Source organism: Salmo salar, chromosome 25, assembly GCF_965601325.2.
Source record: "Salmo salar chromosome 25, fSalSal1, whole genome shotgun sequence".
Taxonomy (NCBI): Eukaryota; Metazoa; Chordata; class Actinopteri; order Salmoniformes; family Salmonidae; genus Salmo; species Salmo salar.
Window position 1 is genome coordinate 23,592,028 of NC_138315.1, and position 17,852 is coordinate 23,609,879.

Sequence of the window (17,852 nt, forward strand, 5' to 3'; positions counted from 1 at the left end):
GTTTGGACTCATTGGACTTATTGGATGTACATCTCAATCTTGAAACTGGTTTCCCCACGGCGCTACAGGATTCTTTGAACCTCCTATAACATCACGTTTCTGTTGCCGTAGAAACGGAGGCTGGACCCCCTGGTCGTCATGGGGACAGTGCAGCACCACCTGTGGAACGGGGTTTGAGATGCGCCAGCGCTCCTGCAACAACCCGTCGCCCCGTCACGGGGGTCGCGTGTGTGTGGGCCCCGTCAGGGACGAAAGGTGAGAGGAGAGGGGGAGATGGCAGGTCTATTTGTGAGAGAACTATGTGAACAAATGTTGGTTATGTAATACTTTTATCATGTCATTTTTTTGCTGAATAATGAACATGTTCCCTTGACTCAAAAGAGCAAAACTCTCAAACATGTATAGGTGATTTACTAAGAAAGGACATTCATGATTAATTTATGAGACATGTTTTGCACTTTTCAGTAACAGTATTGGCCCTCAGTATCTTTTTGGGCATGATGGTCTTATGTAAATATCAGCCCTCGTACACACGCCAGTGCCTCTCACCGTGTAAGGCAGAAGACAAATTTACATTTCTTCCAAAATGGATATCAGTTTCTACCCTCCCGTCTCCTCTCCTCTCCTCTCTAGGTTCTGTAACGAGGGTGTGTCATGTCCCCAGCCTATCTTCTGGGCCCCGTGGGGTTCCTGGACTAAGTGCAGTGCTGAGTGTGGAGGTGGGGTCCACTCCAGGGTCAGGAGCTGTGAGAATGGGAACAGCTGCCCAGGCTGCGCACTGGTACGATATGGATGGATGGACGGATGGACGGATGCATGCACACGCACACACACACACACACACACACACACACACACACACACCACACACACACACACACACACACACACACACACACACACACACACACCTCTTGGCCCACAGAGCTGCTCTGGACCAGTATGTGAGCCTGAGAGGCGCCCCTTAGCCCTTCCAGTCCCCAAAGTGCGCTTTTTGTTGATGGTAGAATTTAACCAAAAGGTTACAAAAATTATTTTTTTACAAATTGGTTGTTGTTGTTGTTCTGAACCTACTGCCCGCATGTCGTCGTTAAATTCTCATCTATGTTTCAGAACCAAAAAGTTGTGTGTCTTGATTGTTGGTAAAGGACCATTCATCAGCACAAAGGCCAGTGTGCATATCCAAATTAGTGACCAGAAAAAATTTCCTCCAGTTCTTCCTGGAATAAACAGATAGGTCTACGTTTATCATCCATATAAAATACAGTTTATCTACTACTGACTCATCTTTACCAGAACTATGATAGGCTACCTGGGGATTTTATTGATACTTTTCATAATTCAGATAGGCCTAATTTGGGTGGTACTGGTGATGTGTCTAAAGATAAGCTGCTGTAACATCACAGTGACTTCAATATTATGGAATTAAGATGTAACATATTCTGGTGAATTTATGAAGATATGTGTGAGGAAGCACAGGTCTACTCGGCAGCCAACAAGCACTCTGCAGGCAGGCTGCCCTCTAAAATAATGGAGTGGTATGAACACAACATGCTTTCCATCAGATCCTGCAACATTCGCTTCAAGTAGGCGTAGGATTTTGCTCTAGTTGACCTGGCCTCCACAATCACCTGACCTCAACCCAATTGAGATGGTTTAGGATGAGTTGAACCGCAGAGTGAAGGAAAAGCACCCAACAAGCACTCAGCATATGTGGGAACTCCTTCAAGACTGTTGGGAAAGCAATCCAGGTGAAGCTGATTGAGAGAATGCCAAGAGTGTGCAAAGCTGTCATCAAGGCAAAGGGTAGCTACTTTGAAGAATATAAAATATAAAATATATTTTGATTTGTTTAACACTTTTTTTGGTTACTACATGATTCCATATGTTTTATTTCATAGTTTTGATGTCTTCACTATTAATTTACAATGTAGAAAATAGTAAAAACTTTCTTAAAAAGTATTGGAAACTATGGCCCTGCACTGGACTCCGGAGAAGTGAGATAAAATATCGCTAGTTGATATTGGCTGCTAACATGAATGACTTTCAGCACCAAATGCAGGTGTAAATGGTAGTTTATTTCTGTAGCCTATCTTGCGTTTTGAAAATAAATCAGTTTATGGCTGGCTACATTTGCGCAAACGAAACGTGCGCACACGTGCATTTGCATGAGCGGGGGACGCAAGTTTTGTACCACTCTTTTTTTGGGAGTCGCAGGTCAAAAATGTAAATAAAAACACTGGGATACTGGCAACAAATCTAGTTGGGTTGGATATAGTAATAGTAGACTACAGTATTTCTTACAATCTTCTATTTTGGCTGGAATTGCGTTGGTCATTGTTAATAAATGCAGCATTTATTCCCCCACAAAAAATGTTTTGCCTCCACTGCATATTTCGGACTAGTAAAGGCCCTGCACATTACTTTTGTGAAGAAATGTAAACTAAATGTATTTGAGTGTTTACCAGCATTTGTAACTTGAGTCTGATAATTATATGTACAAAACAGTTCATTTGATACTTGTGGAATATAAAAATACTTGCTTGATATAGGTTTTCAGTTTCTTTAAATACTTAGCAAATGCAACTTATTTATTTTGTTGTTGTAATTTTTACCCCCTTTTTCTCCCCAATTTCATGATATCCAATTACGATCTCGTCTCATCACTGCAACTCCACAACGGGCTCGGGAAAAGCAAAGGTCGTGTCATGTGTCCTCTAAAACATGACACACTTCTTAACACCCGCTCGCTTAACCCAGAAGCCAGCCGCACCAATGTGTCAGAGGAAACACAGTTCAACTGAGGACCTGAGTCAGCCTGCAGGTTCCTGGCCAACCACAAGAAGTCGCTAGAGCGCAATGAGCCAAGTAACCCCCCCCCCCCCCCAGCAAAACCCTCCCCTAACACAGGCAACACTGGGCCAATTGTACACCGTCCTATGGGATCGAACTCCAGGCTGTAGTGACACCGTAACACAGTGCCTTAGACTGCTGCGCCACTCAGGAGGCCCGCAACTTATTTCTATGTGAAAACTGAAATGTTCTATTCATTCCTTTTCCATAGACACTCTTATCCAGAGGAATTTACAGTAGTGAGTGCATACATTTTCCGATTTTTTTCATGCTGGTCCCCCATGGGAATTGAACCCATAACCCTAGCATTGCAAACACCATGCTCTACTAACTGAGCCATATCATCACATTATATCCTCACAAACCACCTGATGCCTCAATGTACTCAATTAATGTATTATGCATTGTTTTTCTTCATGGTGATGAACAATCTACAGGTACAAACCTAGATGACCACATTAAGTGGTTTGTAAGGATGGTAGATTAATACTGCACAAAACGTTTTTTTTTTTATAAAGAAAAATATTTAATTGGATGTGGATGTTTTGTGTCTTTTCTCATAACTTTGCACGTTTTGATGTAAATGTTTGAGGACAGGGTTTTGTTCTTTCTGGATTCCATTACAATGACAATTGCAGAGAAAGGGACAGGGCAACAACTCTTACAATTCCAACTATTGAATCTTGCAAAACACTGTTCTTAATTAAACAACTACCTTTTTTTCCAAAGATCAGTGGCAGAATTTTTTATTTTTTTTCCTGCGCTACAGATGTCTATATCTCCGCTAATACTAGTAAAGGCCAAGTGAACTATTTTGTGAGAAAAAAATAATATTTTTTATTAATTTATTTTGTTATTCAGATTTATCAGGGGGTGCTGCAGCACCCTCAGCACCCATACGGCTATGCTTTTATAATAATGACCTCTCTTTCTCTCCATCTCTCTCTCTCTCTCTTTCTTCTCCCTCCCCCTCAACCCACCCCCCTACAGGAGTACAAGGCGTGTAACCTGGAGGCGTGTCCAGAGGTAAAGAGGAACACCCCCTGGACCCCGTGGATGCCCATCAACATGACCCAGGGTGGGGCACGCCAAGAGCAGAGGATGCGATACATGTGCCGCGCCCAGCTGGCAGACCCCCACGAGTTGCAGATCGGACGACGCAAAGTAGAGACCCGCTTCTGCCCCAACGACGGCACGGTTGCCTGCGAGACCGACAGTGAGTATCCGATGTGGAATCGCTAGTTAGTTGTGATGTGCTAGTAGCAACCATTAAGCAAGTGACATGTATTGTGTTGGTGTGCAGAGGGTTGGGAGTTAACGCCCAGGTTTAAATATAATTTTCACTTTAAACCCACCCACTCTCAATCTATATTATAGACGGCTCTGGGCTTGTGGTAATGACTGGAGCAGGATGGGTGGAGGGGTATCAAATACATCAAACACATGGTTTCCAGCTGTTTGATACCATGCCATTTGCTCCCTTCCATTATTATAAGCTGTCCTCCCATCAGCAGCCTCCTGTGGTATCCTCCCCCTGGGTAGTACAGTGATGTAGAGCATGTTGAAGGAATCCTCCTGTTAGTGTCTGTTAGTGTGTTAGTGTCTGTTAGTGTGTTAGTGTCTAATAGTGTCTGAGTGTCTAATAGTGTCTGAGTGTCTAATAGTGTCTGAGTGTCTAATAGTGTCTGAGTGTCTAATAGTGTCTGAGTGTCTAATAGTGTCTGAGTGTCTAATAGTGTCTGAGTGTCTAATAGTGTCTGAGTGTCTAATAGTGTCTGAGTGTCTAATAGTGTCTGAGTGTCTAATAGTGTCTAAGTGTCTAATAGTGTCTGAGTGTCTAATAGTGTCTGAGTGTCTAATAGTGTCTAAGTGTCTAATAGTGTCTGAGTGTCTAATAGTGTCTGAGTGTCTAATAGTGTCTGAGTGTCTAATAGTGTCTGAGTGTCTAATAGTGTCTAAGTGTCTAATAGTGTCTGAGTGTCTAATAGTGTCCATCAGCGTCCGTTAGTGTCTGTTTGTCTGTTAGTGTTTGTGTCCTCATGTCAAAGTGAAGAAATTCAATGAAGCACGGGTAAAGGGCGGGAGTGATTGTGACTCCCTTAACAGAGTCACTCCCGGTCCCGCCCTTTACCTGCGCTTTATTGAATTTCTTCCCTTTGACATGCGGAGCACCGGTCGAAGCGGGGTTCGTCTCCTTTGAACATGAGCCATTTGACCCTCGGTTGATCCGCATGGAGGGGTGGACTCTTTTCCGGCTACGGGCCGTCAAGTCGCCTTCGAGCCGTCTTGTGCAGTGCACTACTTACCTGGAAACAAGGTCGCCAAGGACTAGCGCTACTGTATCTGGCGTCCTCCAGCTGGAGAGGGCATCCTATTCCTACTGCTTGACTCCGTCCGTCACCGCGAGAGACCTGAGGGTGACAGCAGAGTGGGATTATTTGACCATGCGTCGGATGGTAGCGCCCTCTGCACTGTATGGAACTGTAACACTATGTGTGGGTTTCGCCGGTGTGAGTGATACATGTTCCCATTCCGCCCCTGCGCACCTTACCATGTGCGCGTATGCATGTAGGGTACCTCCCTTTCGGGCTGCATTTTTATCCGCTCTATTCACCATTGGGGTGGGTTCCGGGTCCTCGGAACCTAGGACCCATCTGTAGACGGTATGTTTTTGCTAAGGGTTAGTCACATGCCATCCCACTTCATGCTCCGAGAAGCGTGGAAGGGAGCTCCCACCTTAATGTGTAGAGTCCCGTACTCAGGCGAACCTGAGACCTGGTAGTACCTAACCGCTAAGCACCGGCCATCTTCCTTTAATGCTCACTCTTGACGGGCCACGTCAAGGTTGGCGTTCAATTCAAACCTTCGCGGTTTAGAGTTACCTAAGTAAGCGGGGATGCGTTCGAGCCACGATTCTCTGGTTGGCAACTCTTGTCTGCATCGTTATCGACACCTGAGAACAGGTGACCTACAAGGAGGGATTAGAAGCGCCCTACTAGAGGGCTAAGTCCCTTACCTCCCTGCACTAACATGCCAGAGACAGTTCGACCTGCCCTAGCCAGGTGTCATACAAGAAGGGAACGGAGGGGTCCCACTAGAGGGCCCCCTCTCTACCTCCTTGCACTAACCTGTCAGAGATAGATCTACTCACACCCACCAGGTGTCATACAAGGAGGGATTGCAGAGGCCCTACTAGAGGGCACCTCCCTTACCTCCTCATACTATCCTGCAGGCAGGCGCTTGATATTGGAGCCGAGGTGGGAAGACCCGGTTCACCGGCAACCCCCAATCCCCTTCGGATGTGGCCCACAGGTGCGCCATGCAGCCGTGCCTAACAGGGAAAGGGGGAATTGAGCCTGTCAGGCGCAACCCAGGCGATGTGGCGATGCGGAGAACTGGGCTCGGGCGGGGGCCGACGCCACCCTCCCGAATCAGAACCCCATACCGAGGGAAAGGAGGAGCCTATCCCATCTTTGGAGAGTTGTAGAGTCTCGCGCCGTTTACCCACTTTTCATTGGTCTATTTTGCTCGACGGCCTTCCGATCTGCTTTTGTTTAGTGGCCTTCCGACCGGCAACCGTTTTTATTTATGATTATATATTGTTCCCCTTTCTTGTACTGTATTTGATTGCCCACTTCACTATTTATCTGGGCTTATAGATCGAGACCTGCTGTGGATATGGGTACGGCCCGGCGTGAGATTTACACCGTCTCCCCCGGATTTTCAAGGGCCAGCGAGAGCTCACCGGACGCCCCCCGAACCGCAAAGCTTTCCAGGGCTTGGGCCCCTCTCTCGGGGCGAACCCATTCCAGGGCGCCCTGCCCTTCACAAAGAAAAGAGAACTCTCCCCGGGGCTCCCGCCAGCTTCTCCGGTATCGGTCGCGTTACCGCACTGGACGCCTCGCGGTGCCCGTCTCCACCACTCCGGATTCGGGGATCTGAACCAACTCCCTTTCGATCGGCCGGAGGCCATCGCCCCTCCCTTCTGAACGGCGTTCGCCCATCTCTTAGGACCAACTGATCCATGTTCAACTACTGTTCACATGAAAGCCTTCTCCACTTCGACTTTCAAAGTTCTCGTTTGAATATTTGCTACAACCACCAAGTTAGTGTTTGTTCATGTTTGTTAGTGTGTTAGTGTCTATTAGTATGTTAGTGTTTGTTAGTGTCTATTAGTTTGTTAGTGTCTTAGTGTGTGTTAGTGTCTGTTAGTGTGTTAGTATCTAATAGTATGTTAGTGTGTTAGTGTCTAATAGTATGTTAGTGTCTTAGTGTCTGTTAGTGTCTATTAGTGTGTTAGTGTCTTAGTGTGTGTTAGTGTCTGTTAGTGTGTTAGTATCTAATAGTATGTTAGTGTGTTAGTGTCTAATAGTATGTTAGTGTCTTAGTGTCTGTTAGTGTCTATTAGTGTGTTAGTGTCTGTTAGTGTGTTAGTGTCTGTTAGTGTGTTAGTGTCTGTTAGTGTGTTCGTGTCTATTAGTGTGTTAGTGTCTGTTAGTGTGTTAGTGTCTATTAGTGTGTTAGTGTCTATTAGTGTGTTAGTGTCTTAGTGTCTGTTAGTGTCTATTAGTTTGTTAGTGTCTTAGTGTGTGTTAGTGTCTGTTAGTGTGTTAGTATCTAATAGTATGTTAGTGTGTTAGTGTCTAATAGTATGTTAGTGTCTTAGTGTCTGTTAGTGTCTATTAGTGTGTTAGTGTCTGTTAGTGTGTTAGTGTCTGTTAGTGTGTTAGTATCTAATAGTATGTTAGTGTGTTAGTGTCTAATAGTATGTTAGTGTCTTAGTGTCTGTTAGTGTCTATTAGTGTGTTAGTGTCTGTTAGTGTGTTAGTGTCTGTTAGTGTGTTAGTGTCTGTTAGTGTGTTCGTGTCTATTAGTGTGTTAGTGTCTGTTAGTGTGTTAGTGTCTGTTAGTGTGTTAGTGTCTAATAGTATGTTAGTGTCTATTAGTGTGTTAGTGTCTGTTAGTGTGTTAGTGTCTATTAGTGTGTTAGTGTCTGTTAGTGTGTTAGTGTCTATTAGTGTGTTAGTGTCTATTAGTGTGTTAGTGTCTATTAGTGTGTTAGTGTCTGTTAGTGTGTTAGTGTCTATTAGTGTGTTAGTGTCTGTTAGTGTGTTAGTGTCTGTTAGTGTGTTCGTGTCTGTTCGTTTCTGTTCGTTTCTGTTAGTGTGTTAGTGTCTAATAGTATGTTAGTGTGTTAGTGTCTATTAGTGTGTTAGTGTCTATTAGTGTGTTGGTGTCTATTAGTGTGTTGGTGTCTATTAGTGTGTTGGTGTCTATTAGTGTGTTGGTGTCTATTAGTGTGTTGGTGTCTATTAGTGTGTTAGTGTCTATTAGTGTGTTAGTGTCTGTTAGTGTGTTAGTGTCTATTAGTGTGTTAGTGTGTTAGTGTCTGTTAGTGTGTTCGTGTCTGTTCGTTTCTGTTCGTTTCTGTTAGTGTGTTAGTGTCTAATAGTATGTTAGTGTGTTAGTGTCTATTAGTGTGTTAGTGTCTATTAGTGTGTTGGTGTCTATTAGTGTGTTCGTGTCTATTAGTGTGTTGGTGTCTATTAGTGTGTTAGTGTCTATTAGTGTGTTGGGTGTCTATTAGTGTGTTCGTGTCTATTAGTGTGTTGGTGTCTATTAGTGTGTTAGTGTCTATTAGTGTGTTAGTGTCTATTAGTGTGTTAGTGTCTATTAGTGTGTTAGTGTCTATTAGTGTGTTAGTGTCTATTAGTGTGTTGGTGTCTATTAGTGTGTTAGTGTCTATTAGTGTGTTAGTGTCTATTAGTGTGTTAGTGTCTATTAGTGTGTTAGTGTCTATTAGTGTGTTAGTGTCTATTAGTGTGTTAGTGTCTATTAGTCTGTTAGTGTCTATTAGTGTGTTAGTGTCTATTAGTGTGTTAGTGTCTATTAGTGTGTTCGTGTCTATTAGTGTGTTGGTGTCTATTAGTGTGTTAGTGTCTATTAGTGTGTTAGTGTCTATTAGTGTGTTAGTGTCTGTTAGTGTCTATTAGTGTGTTAGTGTCTATTAGTGTTAGTGTCTATTAGTGTGTTAGTGTCTATTAGTCTGTTAGTGTCTATTAGTGTGTTAGTGTCTATTAGTGTGTTGGTGTCTATTAGTGTGTTGGTGTCTATTAGTGTGTTAGTGTCTATTAGTGTGTTAGTGTCTATTAGTGTGTTAGTGTCTATTAGTGTGTTCGTGTCTATTAGTGTGTTGGTGTCTATTAGTGTGTTAGTGTCTGTTAGTGTGTTAGTGTCTGTTAGTGTGTTAGTGTCTATTAGTGTGTTAGTGTCTGTTAGTGTGTTGGTGTCTATTAGTGTGTTAGTGTCTATTAGTGTGTTAGTGTCTATTAGTCTGTTAGTGTCTATTAGTGTTAGTGTCTATTAGTGTGTTGGTGTCTATTAGTGTGTTAGTGTCTATTAGTGTGTTAGTGTCTATTAGTGTGTTAGTGTGTTGGTGTCTATTAGTGTGTTAGTGTCTATTAGTGTGTTAGTGTCTATTAGTGTGTTGGTGTCTATTAGTGTGTTGGTGTCTATTAGTGTGTTTGTGTCTATTAGTGTGTTAGTGTCTATTAGTGTGTTAGTGTCTATTAGTGTGTTAGTGTCTATTAGTGTGTTGGTGTCTATTAGTGTGTTAGTGTCTATTAGTGTGTTGGTGTCTATTAGTGTGTTAGTGTCTATTAGTGTGTTAGTGTCTATTAGTGTGTTAGTGTCTATTAGTGTGTTAGTGTCTGTTAGTGTGTTAGTGTCTAATAGTATGTTAGTGTCTATTAGTGTGTTAGTGTCTGTTAGTGTGTTAGTGTCTATTAGTGTGTTAGTGTCTGTTAGTGTGTTAGTGTCTATTAGTGTGTTAGTGTCTATTAGTGTGTTAGTGTCTATTAGTGTGTTAGTGTCTGTTAGTGTGTTAGTGTCTATTAGTGTGTTAGTGTCTGTTAGTGTGTTAGTGTCTGTTAGTGTGTTCGTGTCTGTTCGTTTCTGTTCGTTTCTGTTAGTGTGTTAGTGTCTAATAGTATGTTAGTGTGTTAGTGTCTATTAGTGTGTTAGTGTCTATTAGTGTGTTGGTGTCTATTAGTGTGTTCGTGTCTATTAGTGTGTTGGTGTCTATTAGTGTGTTAGTGTCTATTAGTGTGTTGGTGTCTATTAGTGTGTTCGTGTCTATTAGTGTGTTGGTGTCTATTAGTGTGTTAGTGTCTATTAGTGTGTTAGTGTCTATTAGTGTGTTAGTGTCTATTAGTGTGTTAGTGTCTATTAGTGTGTTGGTGTCTATTAGTGTGTTAGTGTCTATTAGTGTGTTAGTGTCTATTAGTGTGTTAGTGTCTATTAGTGTGTTAGTGTCTATTAGTGTGTTGGTGTCTATTAGTGTGTTAGTGTCTATTAGTGTGTTAGTGTCTATTAGTGTGTTAGTGTCTATTAGTGTGTTAGTGTCTATTAGTGTGTTCGTGTCTATTAGTGTGTTGGTGTCTATTAGTGTGTTAGTGTCTATTAGTGTGTTAGTGTCTATTAGTGTGTTAGTGTCTATTAGTGTGTTAGTGTCTATTAGTGTGTTAGTGTCTATTAGTCTGTTAGTGTCTATTAGTGTGTTAGTGTCTATTAGTGTGTTCGTGTCTATTAGTGTGTTGGTGTCTATTAGTGTGTTAGTGTCTATTAGTGTGTTAGTGTCTATTAGTGTGTTAGTGTCTGTTAGTGTCTATTAGTGTGTTAGTGTCTATTAGTGTTAGTGTCTATTAGTGTGTTAGTGTCTATTAGTCTGTTAGTGTCTATTAGTCTGTTAGTGTCTATTAGTGTGTTGGTGTCTATTAGTGTGTTGGTGTCTATTAGTGTGTTGGTGTCTATTAGTGTGTTAGTGTCTATTAGTGTGTTAGTGTCTATTAGTGTGTTAGTGTCTATTAGTGTGTTAGTGTCTATTAGTGTGTTCGTGTCTATTAGTGTGTTGGTGTCTATTAGTGTGTTAGTGTCTATTAGTGTGTTAGTGTCTATTAGTGTGTTAGTGTCTATTAGTGTGTTGGTGTCTATTAGTGTGTTAGTGTCTATTAGTGTGTTAGTGTCTATTAGTCTGTTAGTGTCTATTAGTGTTAGTGTCTATTAGTGTGTTGGTGTCTATTAGTGTGTTAGTGTCTATTAGTGTGTTAGTGTCTATTAGTGTGTTAGTGTGTTGGTGTCTATTAGTGTGTTAGTGTCTATTAGTGTGTTGGTGTCTATTAGTGTGTTGGTGTCTATTAGTGTGTTGGTGTCTATTAGTGTGTTAGTGTCTATTAGTGTGTTAGTGTCTATTAGTGTGTTGGTGTCTATTAGTGTGTTAGTGTCTATTAGTGTGTTAGTGTCTATTAGTGTATTAGTGTCTGTTCGTTTTTGTTAGTGTCGGTTAGTGTGTTTGTGTCTGTTCGTTTCTGTTAGTGTCGGTTAGTGTGTTAGTGTCTGTTAGTGTGTTAGTGTCTGTTGGTGTGTTAGTGTCTGTTGGTGTGTTAGTGTCTGTTGTTGTCTGTTGTTGTCTGTTGGTGTCTGTTGGTGTCTGTTGGTGTCTGTTGGCGTGTTGGTGTCTGTTGGTGTGTTGGTGTCTATTAGTGTGTTAGTGTCTGTTGGTGTCTGTTGGTGTGTGTTGGTGTCTGTTGGTGTGTTGGTGTGTGTTGGTGTCTGTTAGTGTGTGTTGATGTCTGTTGGTGTCTGTTGGTGTGTTGGTGGCTGTTGGTGTCTGTTGGTGTCTTTTAGTGTGTGTTGGTGACTGTTGGTGTCTGTTGGTGTGTTGGTGTCTGTTGGTGTGTTGGTGTCTGTTGGTGTGTGTTGGTGTCTGTTGGTGTGTTGGTGTCTGTTGGTGTGTTGGTGTCTGTTGGTGTGTGTTGGTGTGTTGGTGTCTGTTGGTGTGTGTTGGTGTCTGTTGGTGTGTGTTGGTGTCTGTTGGTGTGTGTTGGTGTCTGTTGGTGTGTTGGTGTGTGTTGGTGTCTGTTAGTGTGTGTTGGTGTCTGTTGGTGTGTTGGTGTCTGTTGGTGTGTTGGTGGCTGTTGGTGTGTTGGTGTGTTGGTGTGTTGGTGTCTGTTGGTGTGTTGGTGTCTGTTGGTGTGTTGGTGTGTGTTGGTGTCTGTTAGTGTGTGTTGGTGTCTGTTGGTGTGTTGGTGTGTGTTGGTGTCTGTTAGTGTGTGTTGGTGTCTGTTGGTGTGTTGGTGTCTGTTGGTGTGTTGGTGTGTTGGTGTCTGTTGGTGTGTTGGTGTGTTGGTGTCTGTTGGTGTGTTGGTGTCTGTTGGTGTGTTGGTGTGTTGGTGGCTGTTGGTGTGTGTTGGTGTCTGTTGGTGTGTGTTGGTGTCTGTTAGTGTGTGTTGGTGTCTGTTGGTGTGTTGGTGTCTGTTGGTGTGTGTTGGTGTCTGTTGGTGTGTTGGTGTGTTGGTGTGTTGGTGTGTTGGTGGCTGTTGGTGTCTGTTGGTGTGTTGGTGTGTGTTGGTGTCTGTTAGTGTGTGGGTCTCCCAGCAGGCATGCAATGCTGCTGGTCACAGTCCGACGCTCCTCTCCTGGTGGTAGCGTTACGCTCTCCGCCCACAGTATCGATGAACTGTAGCTGGCTGACAGTGGCCAGGCTGGCTAGGGTGGGCTGTGTAGGCAGGGCGGGCAGGTAGGAGGACAGGCTCAGAGAGCAGCTGATGAACTGCTTCTGAATGGGAAATACAGTCCAGACTGGACAGGACTGAAGGGAAGACTGGTCTCTCTCTCTCTCTGTCTCGCTCTCTCTCTATGTCTGGCCAGGTCGCTCTGTCTGTTGTATATACAGTATATTCAGTTAGTGAGGTCACTGTAAAACACTTAAACACTTCCCAACGTGTCACAGTCTAGCCAGACTTACCCAGAATAAGACCAGAGCTGACTTGAGTAAGATATGAATAAAGTAAGACTCCTTCCTCAGAACAGAGAGGAGATGATTTTTCAGTTGTATGACTCTCCATGGAGGGAGGATTGAATAATCTGAATAGCTTTGGAATAGAGAGTGTGTTTCAGTATAAAGAAAGCCTGGTCCTATTGATCCCCTGGTATCAGTGATCTTTCGCTTGTATGTGTGAGCTATTCCATACACCTATATGATATACAACGGTATCATACTACTCTATCTCTATGACCTGTGTAATGTAGAAATGATTCAGTGTATTGAGCAGACCAGTGACCTGTGTATTAACCCTTTCCTCTACTGCTAGCTCTAGTGGAGGACCTCCTGAGGACCCCTGTGGTACGAGTGGCAGGCTCCGACTGGTCGTCATGGGAGACGTGGTCCGCCTGCTCCCAGGACTGTGCCAAAGGGTACCGCACCCGCAAGCGCACCTGTACCACCCCAGAGGGCAAGGCTGCCCCGCCAGCCTGCAGGGGCTCACCCGTGGAGTACCAGGACTGCAACTCTCAGGCCTGCCAAGGTAAAGGGGAAGAGAACATGCGCACACACACACACACACAAACACACATGCACACATGCACTTGCACACACATACACACACACTATATCCATAACTATACATCAATGACCTCCAGTTGTGGTTAGCATAATACATCCATTAAAACACACCACTAGGGAGAGAGCTGTATGCTGATGCTAGTCCTGTAAAGTTATGCTGAGGGGATCATTAGTTCCATTAGCTAATGAAACAGAACCAAGGAGTCCTTGGTTATAGTAGCTGAGTCTTTGTAGCGTTTAAACTAAAGCTTCTCATCATCCCCTAATCATGCAGTTGGCCTGCTATAACCAGTAGTAACTCCACCAAGCTCTGCTCTTAACACTCATGTAAATGGAATGTGGACTGCCTATATTCATGTTGTATGGTTGGTGCATCACTGATGATCATCCCTTGAGTGTATCGTTTAGTAATGGTCATTGGCTGTGTGTGCCAGCCTATTCTCTTATGTCTATATGCTCTACTCTTAATTAACCTGACCTAAATGACTCAGTCTGTAATTTCTCTGTCTGTCTGTCTGTCTGTCTGTCTGTCTGTCTGTCTGTCTGTCTGTCTGTCTGTCTGTCTGTCTGTCTGTCTGTCTGTCTGTCTGTCTGTCTGTCTGTCTGTCTGTCTGTCTGTCTGTCTGTCTGTCTGTCTGTCTGTCTGTCTGACAGTTGGATATTATGTGACTGAGGGAGGGAGGGTGCATGCGAGGGAGGGAGAGAAGTCCTTGATTGAGAGACAGAGAAAGAGAGAGTGAGGGAGGGAGAGAGAGAGGTCCTTGACTGATAGACAGAGGAAGACAGAGAGGGAGGGAGAGGTACCTGATTTATAGAGGCAGAGCAAGACTGACAGAAAGAGACAGAGACAGAGACAGAGAGACCGTGAAATTGACAGATGGAGTGGCAAGGGAGAAGAAAATAGATTTTCACAAGATTGAGAGATGGTAAAGAGTGAGAGATGGTAAAGAGTGAGAGATGGTAAAGAGTGAGAGATGGTAAAGAGTGTTACAGAGAAAGGGCTATAAGGAGAAGTCTCTGGTCCTGATGTAGCTATCTTTATTTTACAAGCCTTCTGTTTGCTGGTTTTCTTGAGAGGCTCTCTCTTTATATTCCTCTTTCCCCAAAATGTCCTTCCCAGTCCCATCACCATGCAGCACTCAGAGGGGCCAGACAGACAGCCAGAGGGGTGTGATGCAACCAAAGCAGTCACGTCCCAGTTCACTCTCCCTACTGTCTAATCCACTGAAGTAAATGGAGTTTTCTAGAGCACGGGGCGATGGGGGCGAGGACGGCATTACAGCCACTCACCTCCATCTCTCTCTGTCAAACGCATTCTTTACTGTCTCGCTCCCCTCACCGTTCACACTCTCAGCTCAAACACTCTCATTCAGATGGACATACTGAAAGTACCTGTTCAATGGGGCGGCAGGTAGCCTAGTGGTTAGAGCGTTGGGCTCTAACCACTCCCTGAGCTGACAAGGTAAAAATCTGGCCTTCTGCCCCTGAACAAGGAAGTTAACCCACTGTTCCCCGGTAGGCCGTCATTGTAAATAAGAATTTGTTCTTAACTGACTTGCCTAGTTAAATAAAACAAATGTGAGTGGAATGACAACACACTTAATATAGCAATAGAGGGGTTAAGCATAGCAGAGTTATTCTTAGGCATGAAAAGTGCTGTGTATGGACAATGGACAGCAGTGTAGTTTTTTAAGTAGATAATCTATCTGGTCCTCTGGGTAGACTTTGGTTGTGTTTATTGCAGCTACAAGAGGATAACATTTCATATGTTTATTTTTGCCTAGTTAGTGATGAGAGAGATAGATATCTAACCTTGCGTGTGTGTTTGTCTTTTTGTGTGTGTGTGTGTGTTCCTGTCCAGTGAGTGGAGCCTGGTCGTGTTGGTCGTCCTGGTCTCAGTGTTCAGTGCCCTGTGGTGGAGGGCACTACCAGCGTACCCGCTCCTGTAACAACCCCAGCCCTGGCAACGGAGGAGATATCTGTATTGGCCTACACACTGAGGAAGCGCTGTGCAACACACACACCTGTGACGGTAAGGAGCACGCACGCACGCACGCATCCATCCATCAGAGTCACAGGCTTCCCTGTCCTTTACATCAGGACGGTCATTACATTACAACTAGTCTATCATGATAATTACTCACTGATCAATACTGTGCCAATCAACACCTTGTTATGTCGCTCCAGAGAGGGCTGTGAAATGGAGTCCCCGGCCTGTCTGCTGCTTCCCTTTTGCAGCCACAGTGCCAGCCTTGTGGTGGTGTGCCTTTTGGCCCAATCTTGTGTGGTGATGGGATCTGATATTTATACTGTATGTGTAACCAGGCCCTATGCTCTGCACGTCCCTCTGTGTACTGTCTCTTTTTTATTTAACTAGGCAAGTCAGTTAAGAACAAATTCTTATTTTCAATGATGGCCTAGGAACAGTGGAACTGCCTTGTTCAGGGGCAGAATGACAGATTTGTACTTTGTCAGCTCGGGGATTCGATCTTGCAACCTTTCGGTTACTAGTCCAACACTCTAACCACTAGGCTACGCTGCCGCTGCTCTTCTCCCAGTAGGACACTGTCATTCGTATGTGTGATTCTGAGCCAGCTAATCCCGTCCTGGGTAGAAAGTTACTCTCAGACGTGTCTCTGAATAAGCCCACAGCCCTAATGAGAGATGAGACACCATTTCTAAAAAGTTTATTTTTTGTTTTATCTGATTCCTAATCTATTCTTTATTTCCTGGAATTTGCTAGCCAGTGCAAATATTGCTTCTGTTTCTGCTGCGGCGTGTGGCCGTGTGTGTGTGCCTACCCGGTTGCCTGTGGTTGTCCACAGTTTACCATGCTAATGACGTGGCCATCTCATTTGTCTCCGGCTACGGTACATTTACTGACAAGCAGGACATTGGTCATCTATGCACAGATCCCTGCTCACTTCCCTACAGATACAGTGCTCCTCCAATTAGCCAAAAGGCCTTGTGTCTGTCAGTCCCCGGACTATCTGATGTCCCTTTCAGAGATGGCTTGACTAAAGAAATTGTGCTAACTAATGGAGGACAGGTGTGTGTGTGTGTGTGCTTTTGTGTTTGTGTGTGCGTGCGTGTGTGACCGTTATTACAGTGAATGCTAATAGAGGTGCCTCAGGGTTTTATTTCTGCCTTGATCCAATTCTACAGCTCAGACGCATTGGTTTGGTTGAGTGACGTAAATAAATGAATGAAATGAATGAAGCAATTATAGTAAGAGGGCTGGTTTTCTGCGTTATTAAACATAATTGTAATATTATGCGACAGTACGATGTCCATATTAGGACAGGCTCAGAGTCACAAGGCCACCAACTGCTTCTGACTCTGAGGCCGTCCTAATATGGACGCCATCCTAATATGGACACCGTACCGTGGGGGTTGTATTCTGTTGTCCTACCAACACTAGTTGTGGGAGATCAAAGAGCAGGTGGCGCTGCTTCAACAGCCAGTGACTGAGTCTCTGACTGATACTAGAGGTAAACAGAATGGCTGCAGTCATAGAGCCTAATATATGTACAGTTTCTTTGGATTAATGGGTTTTGTCATTATGTGTTGGGAAACTGGGAGAGGATCCTTTCTGTTTACAAGTGCCTGCCGGCCGGGAAACATGGCTTACACTTGGCTCTGGACACAAACATCTTGGCTATGCACTAAACAAACTATGGGTTTGCTTTCTCAATACAGTTTACCTCACAAACGTTTGGGTCTGTTTGTATATGGCTAAGGTTGTTTGTGGCTGTGCTGTGGTGGGGCTAGTTTGTTTGTCTCATGCTCTTGGGTGGGCATGTTTGGTTCCAGGCATTTAAGACTGCAGCAGTTACTTCAACTCAGGGTGAGTCCATGGTCATTTGTCTGTGTACTGACAGTCGCATTGTGTGTGGGTGTGTGTGTGTGTGTGCAGGCGGCTGGATGGCCTGGTCTCTGTGGTCAGTGTGTGACAATGCAGGGCTGCAGGTACGTAGCAGGGTCTGTGGAGCTCAAGGCTCCGTCCCCTGTGTCGGAAACAGCACCGAGCACAGGGACTGCAATGAGATCCCAGGTGAGTCAGACACACCTTCATCATCGTTATCGTCGTCATCATCATTATGTAACATGGACACACACTGAAATGAGCCGTATCATCACACATAGGGCCAGTTTTCCAGAATAAGCCATTTCCTAGTATAAAAATCATGTTAAACTAAACGTGCTTTTAAATCCATCAGTGTCCGGGAAACTGCCCCATATACTATCAAACTCCTCCAATCCCCACCAGACAGAGGCCTTGCCCATCTGCTATCTTAATTAGTGTTAATCTCAGTAAATCAGGCTTCTCAGACTGCTCCTCTGATGTCTCTGTCTGTTAAGGTTTCTTCCTTTATTTTTGCCGTAGTGATCTTTCAGGGCCTGGCTGCCAGAGACAAGACAAGATAGACTCACTAGCCCAGAATACCAAGTGAATTAAATCAAGGCTTCTCGCAATTAATATTAATGTGTCACAACACCAAGGATGCATCCCTAATGGCCCCCTATTCCCTATATAGTGCACTACTTTTGACCAGAGCCCTGTGCCCTGATCAAAAGTAGTACACTATATAGGGAA

General features: G+C 44.1%; 1 protein-coding gene across 3 annotated transcripts in view; it reads left to right on the forward strand.

The window, feature by feature from the left end:
* Window positions 1-17,852, forward strand: part of LOC106586418 (semaphorin-5B) — a 199,172-nt gene that overhangs the window by 167,184 nt on the left and 14,136 nt on the right. For 2 of the 3 annotated variants that reach the window (XM_045707609.2, XM_045707610.2), the window contains exons 15-20: window positions 112-255; window positions 634-781; window positions 3,844-4,069; window positions 13,005-13,217; window positions 15,117-15,287; window positions 17,172-17,309. In XM_045707609.2, coding sequence (XP_045563565.1) covers window positions 112-255; window positions 634-781; window positions 3,844-4,069; window positions 13,005-13,217; window positions 15,117-15,287; window positions 17,172-17,309 — 1,040 coding nt within the window. The remainder of the gene's footprint in view (window positions 1-111; window positions 256-633; window positions 782-3,843; window positions 4,070-13,004; window positions 13,218-15,116; window positions 15,288-17,171; window positions 17,310-17,852) is intronic. The other variant, XM_045707612.2, reaches the window with a different exon arrangement.